Source organism: Nomascus leucogenys, chromosome 16, assembly GCF_006542625.1.
Source record: "Nomascus leucogenys isolate Asia chromosome 16, Asia_NLE_v1, whole genome shotgun sequence".
In the NCBI taxonomy this organism is placed as follows: domain Eukaryota; kingdom Metazoa; phylum Chordata; class Mammalia; order Primates; family Hylobatidae; genus Nomascus; species Nomascus leucogenys.
In genome coordinates this window covers 2,392,827-2,405,861 of record NC_044396.1, presented here as the reverse complement: position 1 = coordinate 2,405,861, position 13,035 = coordinate 2,392,827, and the positions used below count along the sequence as shown (strand labels likewise).

General features: G+C 41.1%; 1 protein-coding gene across 1 annotated transcript in view; it reads left to right on the top strand.

Moving 5' to 3' along the window:
* Nucleotides 1–12,635, top strand: part of SULF1 (sulfatase 1) — a 162,515-nt gene extending 149,880 nt beyond the window's left edge. The window contains exon 22 of the mRNA XM_030795160.1: nucleotides 12,002–12,635. Within this exon, the coding sequence (XP_030651020.1) occupies nucleotides 12,002–12,032 (31 nt within the window). The 3' untranslated portion in view covers nucleotides 12,033–12,635. The remainder of the gene's footprint in view (nucleotides 1–12,001) is intronic.
* Nucleotides 12,636–13,035: the final 400 nt, after the last annotated feature.

Sequence of the window (13,035 nt, the reverse complement as noted above, 5' to 3'; positions counted from 1 at the left end):
GACTAAATAACTTTCCCAAGATTACACAGCTGATAAATGGTGAAATTCAAACCCAGCAAGTCTGGTTCTAGTTGTGCTGTTAATCTCTACACTATACTGATTCTCTTGGACAATTTATTTAACTTCTTTTATTATGGCTGAATTTTCTCATCTTTAAAAAGGTGATAATACATATACATAATAATACACAAGGATTTCATAAGATATTACCTGAAAAGTAAGCCCTGAATTCATAGTATTGTATGACTGATGTTCGATAATAAATTTGAATAGTGAGAGATAAATTGTATCAAAGAGCCCCGGAATATTTTTTTTTTTTGAGGTGGAGTCTTGCTCTGTCGCCCAGGCTGGAGTGCAATGACACAATCTTGGCTCACTGCAGCCTTCACCTCCCAGGTTCAAGCAATTCCTCTGCCTCAGCCTCCCTAGTAGCTGGGACTACAGGCACAGACCACCATGCCTGGCTAATTTTTGTATTTTTAGTAGAGATGGGGTTTCACCATGTTGGCCAGGCTGGTCTCGAACTCCTGCTCAAGTGATCCTCCCACCTCGGCCTCCCAAAGTGCTGAGATTACAGGCATGAGCCACCACACCTGGCTGAGCCCTGGAATTTTGAAGGACATTTATCTTCACATTAATGGATGACAAAATTGCAGTTTTTAATGTCAGTGCTATATTAATAAAGAGGAAAAGTTATGTGCATTTACCAATAAGTAGATACAATCAGCCATTAACAACACACAAGGTAGTCATCTATAAATGACATATATATTTATTTCTATTTTTAGACTATCTTTATGGTTGAACATTAATTGGCTTTCATTTGTAAAATAAATAGCTGTTCCTGCAATTCATCCATAAAATTATGTAGGTTAGAAATTTATGGTCTTCTGGTTGCTCTGTCTGTGGAGTAGCCATTTTTTATTCCTTTACTTTCTTTTTTTTTATTATACTCTAAGTTTTAGGGTACACGTGCACAACATACAGGTTTGTTACATATGTATACATGTGCCATGTTGGTGTGCTGCACCCATTAACTCGTCATTTAACATTAGGTATATCTCCTAATGCTATCCTTTGCTTTCTTAATATAAACTTGCTTTCACCTTACAAAAAAAAAAAAAAAAAAAACCGGCTAGGCACAGTGGCTCATGCCTGTAATCGCAGCACTTTGGGAGGCCGAGGTGGGCAGATTACCTGAGATCAGGAGTTCGAGACCAGCCTGACCAATGTGGAGAAACCCCGTGTCTACTAAAAATAAAAAATTACCTGGACGTGGTGGTGCACGCCTGTAATCCCAGCTACTCGGGAGGCTGAGACAGGAGAATAGCTTGAACCCGGGAGGCAGAGGTTGCAGTGAGCCAAGATCATGCCATTGCACCCCAGCCTTGGCAACAAGAGTAATACTCTGTCTCAAAAAACAAAGAAATTTATGGTCTTTTTACTATGGCCAATTCTGATTTTGGTGTCCTGCTAGTATCAAAAAGCCAATTTACAATTTGCTTTTGGATAATAGCAGGACACCAAAATCAGAACCTCTGAAATTTCAAAGCCTAAATGAAATTCCATTTCAAGCTAAAACATATTATGTTTCAAGTAGCATGAAAATCACCCAAGATGAATACCAATTTGGTGCATATATTGGAAACCCTGTGCCTTCAGAAAATAAAAACAAAGAGCTCAGCAAAACATGGAAGGGCTTAGGAGAAAGGAGCAGATATATTAATGCAGATACTCTGTTCGGGCTCCTTCCATTGTGAAATTTAAATTAGTACCATTAGAAATGAGACTTGGAAGAGAATAGCTATATTAATTAACATATCCTGCCAGATAGCAACAAGCAATAAACTATATATAAAGCTTTGTGATTTTCTGATCAACCCATTGCTTGCTTCTTGAAACTGTAGACACCTGGCCCGGTGAAATTCAATTTGCTACTGAGCACAGGTACCTAGAATCAGATATAGATGATGCATTATGGAGGGGTTCACACAACCTGGGGGAATGGCCAGAGAGGCTCTGTGGAGGGGATGATGCTTAATCTTGAAGGCTGAGAGCTGACTGGGCTAATGAGGCAGGGAAGTACATTCTAGAAATAAATACAAACACTGAGGAAGAAGAGAGCCTGGTACTTTCAGGACATTGCCCTTGTTCCTGTGGCTGGTACAGAGGTGATATGCCAAAAGGGAAGAGAAGAGGCCACAGAAGGTGCAGAAGTCAGCCTGGGTCTGCAGAAACAATCCCTTCTGCTTCTTATGACACCATCAGCACCTGCCAATTATAACACTGCTCCAGGTAGAGTTAAAATTCCATGCATGCATGACCTCTTAAGTTACCCATCTGTGGAATATAGCATGATGTAATTATGTGGTTAAGTTTTTGAAAGTAAGTAAGTGTCATCCAGAAAGAAATGTGACTTGGCTTGCGACCTGGGTACGTTCTTGAATTTCTCTTTGTGGATTCACGGCCTTTCTGTTTCCGGGATTGGGGGATAATTATCTGTAACGTGAAATCATCTACATTTATTCTGAAAATTCACCCGTCAGAACAAGCCTATCTATACCTTTTCTCTCTGAATAAAGAGGTCCCAAATGACCCAAGAAAAAGGTTTCCTTTTTTGAGCTGAAGGCAGGCAGAAATCAGGAGACACATGGAAAATTTAAGTTCTAATATCGATTAAGTTTAACTTTCTATTTTGATATAACACTACCTTTACAGAAAGGTTGCAAGAGTAATTTCAAGAACCGTTACCCCATTTGCTTTATTGTTTTTTCTTGTTCTTTCACTCACTTTCTCCACACACCTTTTTTTCTGAATCATTTGCAAGTAATTTGCAAACATCATTCCCCTTTATATATAAATGTTTCAGGAGGTATTTCCTAAGAACAAAAACATTCTCTTACATAACTGTTATGCATCTATCAAAATCAAGCAATTTAACCTTGTTATAAAGCAATTGTCAAATCCACATTTCATGTTCAAATGTTAACAATTGTCCCAATAATGCCATATTCATCATTTTTTGCTTTTCTGCCCTGGAATCCAATCCAGAATCACACATTGCAGGAAACTCACCTCTTTAGAGTATCCTTTTATCTGGAACAGTTCCTCAACTTCTCATTATCAGTCATGATATTTTAAAGAGTACATGCCAGTTATTTTGTAAAATGTCCCTCTACTGGGGTTTATCTGATGTTTCATCAGGATTGAACTGAAGCTGTGGATTTTTCTCAGGAATACCACATATTGTGCTCTCGGGATATCTTATCAGGAGCTGCATGACATCTTGGTGGTATTACCTTTGATTACTTGGCAAAGGTGGAGTTTGCTAGGTGAAGCCACTATAATTATTTCTTTTTTAATTAATAAGTAAGTCATCTACTAGCTTTTAAGGCATTCATGATTCATTTCTGCCTGAATGATTTGTTGTGACCATGATGGCTGCAAATGATGATTTCTCCCACTCTGTAATTCCTCCTGCTTACTTTTTTTTTTTTTTTTTTTTTCTGAGACAGGGTCTTGCTTTGTCACCCAGGCTGGGGCACAGTGGTGCAATCTTGGCTCACTGCAGCCTTGACCTCCCAGACTCAAGGGATCCTGCCGCCTCAGCCTCCCAAGTAGCTGGGATTGCAGGCGCATTCCACCACACTCAGCTAATTTTTAAAATTTTTTTTTGTGGCGACAAGGTCTCACTATATTGCCCAGGCTAGTCTCAAACTCCTGGGCTCAAGCGATTCTCCCATCTCTCAACCTCCCAAAGTGCTGGGATTACAGGCATGAGCCACCGCGCCTGGCTCCTCCTGCGTTTCTTAGGTAGTATTGTACTATAAAGAAGAGGTTTCCCAGCCAGATATGGAGGCTCACACCTGTAATCCCAGCACTTTGGAAGGCCGAGGTGGGAGGAATACGTGCTTGAGCTCAGAAGTTCAAGACCGGCCTGAGCAGCATAGCAAGACCTCATCTCTACTAAAAATATAACATTTAAAAAATTAGCTGGGCATAGTCCCAGCACCTGTAGTCCCAGTTACTCAGAGGCAGAGCTTGCAGTGAGCTGAGATAGCACCACTACATTCCAACCTGGATGACAGAGCCAGACTCTGTTTCAAACATATGAAAGAAGAGATTTTCCTCCTCTCCTGTGTATTTATTTCTATCAGTATGGACTCAGATTCTCAGTTTATTCCATGGATATTCTCTTGCTATCATTATTTATTTTGATGATTAAAGTGTCTTAGATTTGGCCACTGGTGTCCCTGCACCTGGGTTCCCTGTACTTTTGAAGCATCCTCATCATTTTTTGACCACCTCATTGCTTTCTGGCCTAAAAACATGTTCCAGGTTCATCTTGCATTTTTGCCACTCCACATCTGGAAACAGCCGTTTCTCCAAAGGGCCCCAGTTCCTTTTAAAGGGGAATGGCATTTGAACACTAAGATCTGGGTCTGAGGTGTATAAAACTGCTGCTGAGGTGTCTTGGCATATAGATCCTTTTGATGGATAGCGCTAAGAGACACACGTGCATCTATCAACATCTATTCTTTTTTTTTTTTTTTTTTTTTTTTTTGAGACAGAGTTTTGCTCTGTCTCCCAAGCTGGAGTGCAGTAGCACAATCTTGGCTCACTGCAACCTCCACCTCCTGGGTTCAAGCGATTCTCTTGCCTCCCCTCCTGAGTAGCTGGGATTACAGGCACCTGCCACCATGCCCAGCTAATTTTTGTTATTTTTAGTGGAGACAGCGTTTCACCATGTTGGCCAGGCTGATCTTGAACTCCTGACCTCAGGTGATCCGCCCACCTCGGCCTTCCAGAGTGCTAGGATTACAGGCATGAGCCACCGCGCCCAGCCTCCACATCTATTCTTGTACCTACAGATATGTAGAGATATGTCTAATTGAGTGAACTACTACTTCCAATATAATGTTACCCTGCTCCTGATTTCAATTAAAATGCTTTTAGAGTTTCTCTATTAAATAAGAGGCAAGCTTTAGGACTGAGTTATATATACTTTTATCATGTTAAGGAAATAGCCATCAGTTCTTTTTTTTAGTGCTTTTGTCTTTAATGAATGTTGAATTTGTCAAAAAGCTTTTTTTTTAGCATCTATGAAGATGCTCAGATAATTATTCTCTTTAGATCTATTAAATTATTATTGTATATTATATTAATAGATTTGGTAAGAATGAATCCTTTCATTCCTGAAATAGATTCCACTGGGTCATTGTGTGTTGCTTTCGTAATATTGAATTCTGTTCACTAATATTTTATTTAAGATTTGTGTATCATATTTTTAAATGATACCAATCTGTGATTTCATTTTTGTTTTTACTAGCGTTATCTCTTAGATATTATATTAGTTTCTTATTACTGCTGTAATAAATTACCACTGTGCCTTTAAAACAACACAAATTTATTCTCTTGTGTTTCTAGAGGTCAGAAATTCAAAATGAATCTTACTGGGCTGAAATCTTCTGGGGGTCGAGGCAAGAATGTCCTTGCTTTTTCCAGTTTCTAGAGGCTGCCTGCATTCCTCATTCATGGTCTCTTCCACCATCTTCAAATACAAAAATGTAGCCAATCTTGAAATCAGTCTCTCCCCAACCCACACCTTCCTCTGTTTTCTGGGGTCACATCTCCTTCTCTAACCCTCCTTCCTACCACCTCCCTTTCCCTTTATAAGGACTCTTGAGATCCCACTGGCCCCACCTGGATACTCCAGGATACTCCCACGCCCCAATCTCAGGATCCATGACTTAGTCACATTCGCAGAGTCCCTTTGGCCAGGTAAAGGAACTTGTCCATAGTTTCCAGGAATTTGGATGTGGACGTCTTTGCCGGGTGGAGTCCACTATTCTGCCTATCGCAGCTATCAATGTTATCCTTGCTTCGTAAAAAGAGTTTGGAAGTTTTCTTGAGTTGTCTGCTCTAGAACAGTCTATTAGGATTCTCTTTTCATTGAAGATTTGGTAAACTCCTGTGAAAGTCTACAGACCCGATGCATCTTTGCAGAGTGGTTCTTTGGGCTTTCTTTTTCTTCTATGGAAACTGTTCTATTTAAGCTTTCTATGTATATTGGGTTGTTAAATCAAGTTTAGCCTAAATCTGCCTCCTCACATACTTTAAGTTCAGCCTAAAGGTTTCTCTGTACATCATGAACTGTAACCTAAATAGAGTTGTATACAGACTGTAGCCTACTCTTGTGCCCATCACTGAGTTTTGGCCCATCAAAGGTGGCCAACTGCTCAAACTCTGCTCAAGTAAGGCAAACGCTGAGCTGTAACCAATCTGGCTGCTTCTGTACCTCACTTTTGTTTCTGTCCGTCGCTTTTCTTTTTCTGTCCATACATCTTCTTCCACCACGCAGCTGCGTTGGAGTCTCTGAGTCTACTCTGGCTTGGGAGGCTGCCAGATTTGCAAATCGTTCTTTGCTCAATTAAACTCTGTTAAACTTAATTCGGCTAAGGTTTTTCTTTCAGCAGCGTCAATTTGGGCAGACCATTTTCCTGAGCAACTATGTTTCATGTAGGTTTTCAAATTTGTTCTCATTGAGGTCTGCAAAGTAGTCTCTTGTTCTTGTTTTTGTTTTTAAGACGGGGTTTCCCTCTGTCACCCAGGCTGGAGTATAGTAGCAATCATGGCTCACTGCAGCCTCGGCCTCCTGGGTTCCAGCGATCCTCCCACCTCAGCCTTCTGAGTAGCTGGGACTACAGGCGTGCACCACCACACTCAGCTAATTTTTTAATTTTTATTAGAGGTGAGTTCTTGCTATGGTGCCCAGGCTGCTGTTAAACTCCTGGGCTCACGCAGTCCTCCCATCTCAGCCTCCCAGAGTGCTGGGATTACAGGCAGGAGCCACATCTCTTGTGTTTTTAATTTTGTGTATTTCAAAGATTTTTAAAATATTTAGCAGTTTATTATAAAGGATATTATAAGAAATGCAAATGAATCGCCAGACAAAGGTACCTAGGTTAAGGTCCAGATGGGTCCCAAACGCAGCAGCTTCTGTCCTTGAGTTCGAAGTGTGCTACCTTCACGGCATCTAGTTGCATTCACCAACTGGATATCTCTCTGAACCCTGTTATCGTTTAAGGTTTTTAATGAGGTTCCATTACAGAAGCATGAATGATTGCATCACTGGCCATTGGCAGTTAACGCAATCTCCAGGCCCCTGTCCGCTCCACAGAGGTCGGGAGGTGGGACTGAGAGTCCCAACTCTCTAATCATATGGAGGTCTTTCTGATGATCAGCCCAGCTCCAACCTAGAGCAGTCTAGGGAACCCTAGCCATCTCCCCAGCATATAAAAGACACTCTTATCTCCCTGGAGATTGCAAAGGCATTAGGATCTCTGTGAACTGGGGGTAGACCAAATATATTTTTCTTATTATGCCCTAGTCCCCTGGCCATGAACCCCTTAGTGAGAAGATTATAAAAGTCAAAAGATACTGGCACATTCCTAGAATTCCATTCAGCCATCAATAATTAGTCCAGTCCATCATTCTGTCATATGAAAATACTTCCTAGGGCAAGGCCACTCAGGTTTGCCAGCTTCTGTTGGATCTTGCCAGGAGTGGCTTAGCAATATATGACCTCACCCTTTTAGGAGTCTGGTATAATGGAGCTAAGAGACAATGTCATCTACTGTTCTGAGCCTTTTTCAAGCTGTTAATGTAATATTGGATCTCTCATCGCTCATGACATAACCCATTTATTCATTCCTTCAGCCTCAGTTACTATTCCTCCATCTGTCCATTTATGACCAAAGTTTTCCACCTTTGGAAGAGACATTAGATTCAGCCATTGTGCTGCTCTAGACTTCAGGCAGCAATACGAGTCTAGTATTATCACTAGACTACCAATAATAGGCTAGCAAGTACCTCTTGCTCAGTCTGCTCCCATTCAAATAGAGTACGTTGATATAGGTGCAGAACTAATGAGCTGTTTTTAACCACCAGGCAATATACCTGCATTCACTGTTAACCCCAATTTTGCCAGATAGGGTGAAGGCTCAACCTGCCCCATCAGGCCCTTAGGAATTCTGACATCGTTTTAAAGTATAATTAGGGTTTTTTGCTTAGGAAACATCCCTGAGTCCAACACCAGCAGTTGCATCTCTGCATCCGGTATACAAAAGAAAGTTGAAGTGCTGTGCAGAAGACTTGCATCATCACACCGGCATCCTCTCCTGCCCCCTCTCCTCTTATCCTCCTGCAAAGCAGAGAAATCTGTCCCGTGGGGGACCCTCCGTTAGCCCCCTCATGTTGAGTGTGAAGGTATGTCAGCCAGCCTTCAATGCTTTTGTCTCCCCTCATTTTAGACAGCAAATGTTTTAACTGCCCATTCCTTCCTGTTCTTATGGAACTGTTACTCTCAGGATAATGTGCACCATTATACGTCCATTTGACGTGAGCTATCTTTGCTCACTTTTGGACATTGTGGGCTATAAAATGTGTCCTTTCATCTGAAGAAATGTAACTTGGTGGTCCAAATTAGTACGGTATTTTCTGTTCCTATCCTGTGATAATATGTTAAGCTTTTGCATTGCATTTAAGTAGATGCAATGCTTCAAATGGGTCTACAAAGCCCAGCCTGGGGTAAGTGTCTACTTCTGTTAGGACTTTGGTCTAGCCCCTCGGGGCTACTGGCATTGGTTGCCCCCATGTAATCCACTTACCAGCTATGTGCGGGGTGCCTACCCCAGGGGAATCTGCCCCATGGCCATCTGCAGTATCTGACTGTCTTTTTGGCATTATATGTCTGAGAGTGCAAGAGGAATAATAGGTCCAGACTTAGCCCATCTCCGCATGGCTGCAGCACCCCCCCGCCATGCCCACTCATTTTATGAGCCCCAGTGGCTACCACAAGGGAGCACACCAAAAGGTCCACTTGATGGTTCCAGTAATACTCCAATACGTATTCTTATTTATTCTTGCTCCCTTGGACTGATACCACCTATTGTGTTTCTATGTATTTCTCATTGCATCTTCTATAATTTCTTCTTTATCAAGATAGTTGCTCTTTTGGTAATTGTCCTTGTACTTATACATTTTTAATGCCCTTAATCCCTGTTTTGTGTTTTTTCTTTTTTGGTATTTTTAATAGAGATGGGGTTTCACCATGTTGGCCAGGCTGGTCTCAAACTCCTGACCTCAAGTGATTCACCCGCCTCATCCTCCCCAAAGTTCTGGGATTAGAGGCGTGAGGCACCATGCCCAGCCTAAGTCCCTGTTATCTTATTTAACCTTTCATTATCTCATTAGACAGTTTTTAATGGCCTTCTTTCACTCCCAACTATTACCTGAATCATACTGAATGAGCTTATTCTCTTTGGTCTGTGCTCCCTCTCACATTTTTAGTTGCATTACTTCTAGCATGTCCTATAAAATGCATATATTATTTTTTCACACTTCTTCTACCTTTATTTTTATCCTAGATCTGATAAATCTATTAAATGTGCACCCTCTATATTTTTGCCTCGATTTGCCCAGTGATTTCTTGGACGAACGAGTCACAACCTCTGGAAGACTGCTGAAGAAGAGCTGATGTGCACAGTATCCCCTGCATTCTTATGTGTTTCAAACTGTTCCTTTATAGCCTTGAAACTTAAAGAAGAGCTGGACTGGATGTGAGATGCTGGGTTCATATTTTAATTTCTGATTTCAGATGGCTTTTCCATCCTCAGATGCTTGATTGAGAACATTTCACTCACACAGCACTGGTGTGTTGTGGTTTTCTGCACTTTATATTTTGCCAGGGGCATTTTCTTAAGATGGTTTTTTAAATTCTTGTTTCCCACTTTATTTTTGTTGTTGTTGTTGTTGTTTATTTTTTTAAGTTCTGGGATACATGTGCAGGATGTGCAGGTTTGTTACATAGGTAAATGTGTACTATGGTGGTTTGCTGCACCTCTCAACCCATCACTTAGGTATTAAGCCCAGCATGCATTAGCTATTTTCCCTGATGCTCTCTTTCTCCTGACAACCCCACAACAGGCCCCAGTGTTATATAGTTCCCCTTCCTGTGTCCATGTGTTCTCAATGTTCAGCTCCCACTTATAAGTGAGAACATGCAGTGTTTGGTTTTCTGTTCTTGTGTTAGTTTGCTGAAGATAATGGCTTCCAGCCTTCATCCATGTCCCTGCAAAGGAAATGACCTCATTCCTTTTTATGGCTGCATAGTATTCCATGGTATATATGTACCAGATTTTCTTTATCCAGTCTATCATTGATGGGCATTTGGGTTGATTCCATGTCTTTGCTATTGTGAATAGTGTTGCAATGAACATACGCGTGCATATGTCTTTATAATAGAATGATTTATATTCCTTTGAGTATATACCCAGTAATGGGATTGCTGGGTCAAATGGTATTTCTGGTTCTAAATCTTTGAGGAATCGCCACACTATCTTCCACAATGGTTGAACTAATTTACGCTCCCACCATCCGTGTGAAAGCGTTCCTACTTCTCCACAACCTTGCCAGCATCTGTTGTTTCTTGACATTTTAATAATCACCATTCTGACTGGCATGAGATGGTATCTCATTGTTCTACTTTCTTTTATAGTAATTTGATATAGATTTAGGTTGCTTTTATTTCATGGATTTATAGTATTTACAAGCCTCCTAGTTTAAGAGAATTCTTTTCTGTGAGTGTAACTAAGTATACTTCCTCTTTACCTTTTTATTTTATTATTATTTGGGAGTGAAAGTGAGAGAGGTTGTGTGTCTTCCAACTTTTCGTATCTCTTTTTTCTTGCAAGACCTGAAATTTCCTACCTTTTGCTTCCTCCTTGTTTTACCACCCAGTTTCCAATGGGTGTTTCTCCCGTCTCTCTTCCTTTGTGTCCTTTTCTGCCCGAAGCAATGCCTCCCAGACTGCTGCCTTGAATCGTGCACAGGCACAAGGCTGGGACTTAGGGGTCCCATCCTCATTGTCAGTGCTGTGGCTCACCAGGAATCTTTACAGTATTTTATGCAAAAGATTGACGTTCTTTCCACCAACAGCCTCCAATCAATCTTTGACTCCACTGACACTTCCCTCTTCTCTCTTCCATACTGTTTTCCCAGGGCTTGTGGCCACAGTGTGACATTCAGCTCTGCTGGGATTTGGTGTTAACTTTTTTTATTTACAGGTGATCTGAAGATTGTAGGATTCTCTATCTTCTAGCTACACCGAGGTTGTGGGTTTGGTGTAGTTTTGCTTACTCTTCTTGCTGGTCTGTGTGGCTTTATGGGTGGTCACTGCACTCATTTAGGCCACCTCTTTCCAAATGGTACTTAGGCACGACTCGAGAACAAGTGTTACTTTCTGCAGGGCTACAGTCATCCTGGAGATCTAGAAAGATCTGAGAGAGAGAAAGCTAGTGCCTTCTTTGCAGATCAGAAAGTCATTCAGTTATCTAAGGCACACATTTATCCAGGACATAGAACTTTCAGGGCAAAAACAACAATCAAAGAAATAAATCCAGGCATTTGATTTGAAGAGCTTAATTGCATTCAGATTTGCTTTTATACTGAGTGTTAGGGAATATAAAATAAAAATATCATACTAAGTATTGCCTATTACATTCAAATACTTTCAAATTTATCATTCACCCAGCAACCTTATAAGTAGTAATGATTTTATCATACAACTATTTCTACACTTGACAGATGAGGGAGCAAGACTCGGAGGGACTCACTCACATGCTCTTCTGGTTGCAAAGTTGATTTGAGTGGGGCCAGGAGTGAAACCCAAATCCCCTGGCTGAAAGGACTGTGTCATTTTCAGCACTAACCATGCTTAGTTGTAGATGTTTTCACGAATGTGATCTTTTTTTTCCCCCATTTTCTGTTGTTTAATCACCTGTAACCTGAGCCCACTCTGATAACTAATGACTAGGGGAAAATGCTTTTGAGTGTCATATTTTTCATTGATTAACTCTGTAAAAGCAATGTAAGTTGCTTGTCCAGATAAATAGAAAGCCTTTTCTCCACTAATGATTCACCTTCTTCTCTCTTTTCACAGAGGACAGTTATGGGATGGATGGGAAGGTTAATCAGCCCCGTCTCACTGCAGACATCAACTGGCAAGGCCTAGAGGAGCTACACAGTGTGAATGAAAACATCTATGAGTACAGACAAAACTACAGACTTAGTCTGGTGGACTGGACTAATTACTTGAAGGATGTAGATAGAGTATTTGCACTGCTGAAGAGTCACTATGAGCAAAATAAAACAAATAAGACTCAAACTGCTCAAAGTGATGGGTTCCTGGTTGTCTCTGCTGAGCGCTCTGTGTCAGTGGAAATGGCCTCTGCTGACTCAGATGAAGACCCCAGGCATACAGTTGGGAAAACACCTCATTTGACCTTGCCAGCCGACCTTCGAACCCTGCATTTGAACCGACCAACATTCAGTCCAGAGAGTAAACTTGAATGGAATAACGACATTCCAGAAGTTAATCGTTTGAATTCTGAACACTGGAGAAAAACTGAAAAATGGATAGGGCATGAAGGGACCAACCATCTGGAAACCGATTTCAGTGGCGATGGCATGACAGAGCTAGAGCTGGAGCCCAGCCCCAGGCTGCAGCCCATTCGCAGGCACCCAAAAGAACTTCCCCAGGATGGTGGTCCTGGAAAGGACATTTTTGAAGATCAGGTGGAGAAGAATCAGGAAAAGGAGAAGTCACAGCACCTAGAAGGCAGCGCCTCCTCTTCACTCTCCTCTGATTAGATGAAATTGTTACCTTACCCTAAACACAGTATTTCTTTTTAACTTTTTTGTTTGTAAACTAATAAAGGTAATCATAGCCACCAACATTCCAAGCTACCCTGGGTACCTTTGTGCAGTAGAAGCTAGTGAGCATGTGAGCAAGCAGTGTGCACACGGAGACTCATCGTTATAATTTACTATCTGCCAAGAGTAAAAAGAAAGGCTGGGGATATTTGGGTTGGTTTGGTTTTGATTTTTTGCTTGTTTGTTTGTTTTGTACTAAAACAGTATTATCTTTTGAATATCATAGGGACATAAGTATATACATGTTATCCAATCAAAATG